This window comes from Aquarana catesbeiana, linkage group LG04, assembly GCF_042186555.1.
Source record: "Aquarana catesbeiana isolate 2022-GZ linkage group LG04, ASM4218655v1, whole genome shotgun sequence".
NCBI classification, from domain to species: domain Eukaryota; kingdom Metazoa; phylum Chordata; class Amphibia; order Anura; family Ranidae; genus Aquarana; species Aquarana catesbeiana.
Genome location: NC_133327.1, coordinates 6,060,376 through 6,066,375, shown reverse-complemented (window position 1 = coordinate 6,066,375; position 6,000 = coordinate 6,060,376). Strand labels below are relative to the sequence as shown.

Below are 6,000 nucleotides of genomic sequence, written 5' to 3'. Positions count from 1 at the left end.
ATACACATAATCCTTGAGGATATAGTAGTTGGGTGTTATAAAAGTATATATATAAAAATTGCACATATATATTAAGTAGCAAATATATAGAAAATATAAGTTAACCATATGGTAACAGCTGGGGATGTAGTTATATAGTAGGATCTATGCTGAAACCTGATTATAGACTCTGGATATGATACTATGTAAAAAACTTTCTCTAAATTACGTGTATACTGAATCAATATACCCGCTGTTCCATTTTGAACCAGTAGGGGGAGTTTCGTTCATTATAAATGATGTGAATGAACTGTATTTGGAGAGCGCCTTCATAATGATTGCACAACAAATTAGTTTATATGTACACCAAACTTTTATTTCCTTACTATGTGGCAAATAGAAGACTAACCTGCATTACACATAGTCCATGCTTAACCTTTCATCAAACATACTTGTATTTAACCCTGTAATATAAGGGGGAGGTTGAATATGAAGGCACTCTCCTCCTATAAAATCTAGCAGAGGGAAGAGTGTGACACCGTTGCTGAGGACGTCATGTGACGAAGCGCGCACAACGGCATCACGCTCTGTCAGTCTGCTCTAGGGCATACGAGAGAGGAGGACGGTGCTTAGCAGCCTGGTGCTTTACACACCTCCACTGCACTGTTTATGCCTGATTGGAGGGACTGTTTTTCTATCTAGCTTGGTACTAATGCTGTCCTACCTAACTTGGTCAATAATATACAATAGTACCTGGACTTCTTTTACTTTGTTATTATTTTTTATTTTTTACTTTTTGTCATTTTGTTAATTTTAAAAATCATATACATTTTTTTCTGTTTGATTTTTTAAGTTTTTAATTTTTTGTTAATTAATTTTGCTTCAGTCATACCCATTATGGCTATTTAACCCCGTATTGCGGGTATATGAAGTTTTAAATAAAGTATCAAACTTTATTACGCTATGGAAGCTCTCCTTTTTTATAATATTTGAGGGGAAGCAATACCTCCAAGGATTGGAAAGCATAGGAGACATCCAACACAAAACACAGCAGCAAGGCGACCCATCCCCCATTTCAGGTGGATTACCCCAGTGTGGATTTTGGTAGCTGACTATCTGACAGACGGAACAAGTGGAGTGACCCAGCAAATTATATCAAAAGCACCATACCCCTGGTGGGGTTCTGGGAGTTGGTGAGTAAGCAACCAAAGGGGGAGCACAAGAGTCACCAGACAAATTGTTGGAGCACACAAGTCACCTGTGGGAACCTGAATAAATTATATTAACAGCAATATATGGGACGTTTGCAATATATGTTGTAGTTTTAATTGTTGGACCTGCTATATTCTGGTTTGTTCTATGCAATACAATATAATGTTGTTCATACAATTAAATTAGGACAACACGATATCTATATACCATCATAGAGATATATGGTTATTAATAAATGCATAGTATGGTATGCAGCCTCTGGCTTCCTTCCCAAAGGCTGTATGACACAGTAAGCTGTGCGACACTTGGTAATTATCATAAATTTCCATAATATATGAGTAGTGGATTCATACTGATCGTAGGACCACCCATACTATAATAGGGGGTTCATACATATTGCACACCTAAGATCTATGAACATTAGTAGGGAGTGCTATACTTTAGGCTATCCCATAGTATAACCATTTTTAGGTAGCGCCAATATACCCAAACAATTTTACTTATAATAAAACCCCCCCATTCGGTTCGCATCCAGAACATGCGAACAGGCAAAAACTTTGTTCGAATACGTGAAAACCGTTAAAGTCTATGGGACACGAACATGAAAAATCAAAAGTGCTAATTTTAAAGGCTTATATGCATGATATTGTCATAAAAAATGTTTGGGGACCTGGGTCCCGCCCCAGGGGACATGTATCAATGCAAAAAAAAGTTTTAAAAACTGAGGTTTTTTTGCAGTGATTTTAATAATGCTTAAAGTGAAACAATAAAAGTGCAATATTCCTTTAAATTTCGTACCCGGGGGTGTCTATAGTATGCCTGTAAAGTGGCGCATGTTTCCCATGTTTAGAACAGTCCGAGTGCAAAATGACATTTCTAAAGGAAAAAAAAGTAATTTAAAAGTGCTAGTGCTAGTGCCGGTTATTAATGAATTGTCGGTCCGGCAATACACATAAAAGTTCATTAATAAAAACGGCATGGAATTTCCCCACAGGGGAACCCTGGACCAAAATTTTTAAAAAAAATGCGTGGGGGTCCCCCTAAATTCCATACCAGGCCCTTCAGGTCTGGTATGGATATTAAGGGGAACCCCACGCCAAAATTTTAAAAAAAATGGCGTGGGGTCCCCCCAAAAATCCATCGGGGGAACAGCCGAACAGCCAATGTTCGAGTCGAACTCATGTTCGACCCTAACATAAAGCCCATCCCTACTAACAACCAAATTTGAAAGGAAATTCCAATAGCTATCATTTATTAGTTAGTTTTTATTAGTTAGTTATTATTTCAGGTTTTCGAATTTTCGTATTTTATAATTTTTTGGGATTTTTGAATTTTCGTTTTTTTGTTCTTTCAAATTTTCTGATTTTCGTTTTTCTTTTTAATTTTTGAATTTACAAATTTACAAATTCGAAATAACGAATTTCGATCATGACGAATGACCCGAAACCCCCCTCCAAAAAAAAAACAGTGAAACGAAAACAAAATATTTTCGGCAGCGCACATGTAGTGGGGCTGCCCAGCACTGTAAGCATTAAATGTTATGTCTAGGGTACCAGATAAAAATGTTTTACTTACCTGATACCCCACTTCCCTGGCAGTTGGTATTTCCCTTCTCTCCAGCTTGTGGATGTCAGAGGGCATGCAGTCGTTGGACCGTAGGGAGGCTGCAGAAGCTGGTCTAGTAGTCTGGAGGGTGTCTGTGAGGGAGATCTGGTAAGAAAAAGTGCCTTTACTGGTACCCTGAACATAAATGAACATTAATAGTTGCAGTGTGGGGGGCAGCCCTACTATGAGAGCAATTTTTGTTTTCCCTGAAATTCAGCTTTAAAGCGGTGTTCCAGCCGAAATGTATTTATTTTTTTTTAAGTCAGCAGCTACAAACACTGTAGCTGCTGACTTTTAATAAGGACACTTACCTGTCCAGCGAGCCTGTGATGTCGGCCCCCCGAGGCCGATCCGTCCATTGGATAGGGTGCCGGCGCCTCCATTCTAAGGAAGGGAAACAGGCAGTGGAGCCTTGCGGCTTCACTGTCCATTTCCTACTGCGCATGCGCAAGTCGCACGTAGCCTTGTGAATGGCCGGCTGTCTTCTGGGACACAGCCAGTTCCCAGAAGACAGCGGGCCCCATTTCCCAGGAGACAACGCGAGGGAGGACCAGAACGAGGAGCTCCGCGGACTAGGAAGTGGAAGATTAGGACGACTGCCTAGCAACAGGCATTTCTGGTAAGTAAAAAAAAAAATTTTTTTTTCAAATGTTTAACAGATTTTAAGGAGCCTGTTAATGTAAATTTTTTTTAGGGTGGGCCTCTGCTTTAAGCAATAATTCTGCTTTTTATCATTGACTTCTTTTCTCCAATAAATAAGATTTAATGTTCAGTTCTGGTCTCCATAAGATAATGTAACATTTTGGAAGAAATATACAGCCTAAGATACCGGCACTGGAGCTCAGTATGGCGAATATCTCCACAGCCACCATGTACTTCCCTCTGGTGCTGAGATAGGCCAGGATCATGGCAATCCACACACTACAGAAAACCAGCATACTGAAGGTGATGTACTTGGCCTCATTAAAACTGTCCGGTAATGTCCTCACCATGAAAGCCAGAACAAAACTCACAACTGCCAGAAACCCCATGTAACCAAGAACAGAATAAAACCCAATAACTGACCCTTCATTACACTGAACAATCATCTTTTCCTGATAAGAAGAGGTGTCCAGATCCTGGAAGGGAGGAGAGATAGACAACCAGATAACACAAATTAAAACTTGAATGGATGAACATAAAATAACTATGCTGTTAGGAAGTCTGGTTCCGATCCAATGTTGCCACAGACTGCCAGGTTTACTAGCCTTAAACACTACATAAACCATGATAGTTTTTGCAAGGATAGAAGAGATGGCAATTGTGAAAACAATTCCAAATGAGGTTTGGCGCAACAAGCAGGATATATCAGCAGGACGTCCAAGGAAGAAGAAGACACAAAGGAAGCTCAGCATGATGGAGACCAGAAGGGTGAAACTCAGGTTTCTGTTGTTGGCTTTCACAATGGGCGTGTCTTGGTGTGAAATAAAAACCAGTAATATCAGTCCAGTCAAAGCGCAAAGAATGGAAGAAGATGAGGCAAAAACCATTCCTATAAGATCATCAGAGTAAGACAGGAAATCCAGCCGTTTCAGTACACACCGATCCTTCTTCTCATTAGGCCATTCGTCATATCTGCATTGCTGGCAGCTTTCACTGTCTGGAAGATAAAAATTTACACATAATTGATATTCCGTATAATTCAGTGATGTATTATTCCTATCAGCCTTCAGACTAGAATGTTGGTTGATTATGTTATTAATTATGTTATATTCATTGCACATGAAATAAATTAATGGAGAAGCTGTGAAACACACCCCTAAAGAGCCGCTGGTGAACATAGTTCCATTCCCTCAATTAAAACACACACAGACAGGTACACAGCATTTTATTTACTGTTCCACTGGCTTAAAAGAACAGTCTAGGGATATCTTTTCATGGTTTTATTGGAATATTGAACTTAAATGGGGTGAGGGGAGCATGGGATACCCCAAAACTGAACACTTTGAGGTCTCCTCAACTATCTTACTAAACTGTACAAAAATGTCCCACAGAAACTCTATGCTCTATGACTTCTCCCAGGGACCAAAAAGCTACACACATTCACTGACTTTCCAGCACCTGGATTTTCTTCTCACACAGCCACAGGACCATTGGTTGCCTTTGTCCTATATCCACCAGGCTTTCTCAGTTAGAGGGATACAGGCTCACACCTCTATTAACCCAAACTTCCTCCTGGTTTTCTCCAGTGAGATTCTCCAGATCCAAACTGATTCCAGGCCTGAGCTTGCAAATAGGGTATCCAGCAAAGGCTTAGCTAACACCTCAATGTCTTTCTAATGGCACCTCTAGCACTCCTGCCTCAGGGGCAGAGCCCCTGCACAGGGGTCTCCTTCAGTAGGACAGGACACAGGAAATCTTTCCCCCTTTCTCAGGCCTCAGACTATTTAAGGGCTCCCCAAGCACCCACTGGGCACACCTCTCAAGGATTGACTGGTGTTCCATAAATATTCAGTCTTTTCACTCTGATCTTCCTCCCGCTATAATTTTAGAATCCTCTAGAATGGAGGGGGAAACAGGGTAGCAGCCTGTGAGAAACTGAGCAGGCCTAAACAATCAATTCCTGTCCCACTGATTACAGAGGAGCCAAATACATTTACCTAACAGCTTTCTTTAGGAGGGTGTAACAGATATATACATTTCCTGTTGTATTGTGTTTTCAATAATTTTCAAAATAAACACCTAAAATCATGTAACAAAAAAAAATCTGCTTTCTAAGTCTGTTCATATTTTTTGTGGTTTGCAAGAACACGTGTTTGTTATCTACGGTAATCTCTGGTTCAGAAACAAACCTGATTTAGGTGTACATCATTTAGATTCAATTGCAATGTTAAGAATGAAAGAGTTACAAGTAACAAATTATATTTTTTTGCAAATTCCCCCAATCTGCTCAAGAATTCCAAAATATGACTTTAGATCAAATTATGACTTTGTAAAGAAAATGTATTCATAAATTGGAGAATCAAACTTAAAGCAGCTTTTGTCATGTCGAAAATAGACAGGAGCACATGTATTCTGATTCTGAATGATGTTTCCTATTTTAGCTTTCTCCAGGCACAACTGACCTTAATTTATCTTTTGCTAATTATGCTCCAACATGAAGACTTTCAAAGATTAGAGTTAGGGACACACTTTACAGAGGGGCATTGATGAGGCAGTGCAGTT

At 39.7% G+C, this 6,000-nt stretch overlaps 1 protein-coding gene across 1 annotated transcript in view; it reads right to left on the bottom strand.

Annotated features, from left to right (window-relative positions):
- Positions 1-3,527: 3,527 nt before the first annotated feature.
- The window catches only part of LOC141141108 (vomeronasal type-2 receptor 26-like), a 71,414-nt gene continuing 68,941 nt past the window's right edge, over positions 3,528-6,000 (bottom strand). Inside the window, exon 6 of the mRNA XM_073628817.1 lies at positions 3,528-4,435. Coding sequence (XP_073484918.1) covers positions 3,528-4,435 — 908 coding nt within the window. The remainder of the gene's footprint in view (positions 4,436-6,000) is intronic.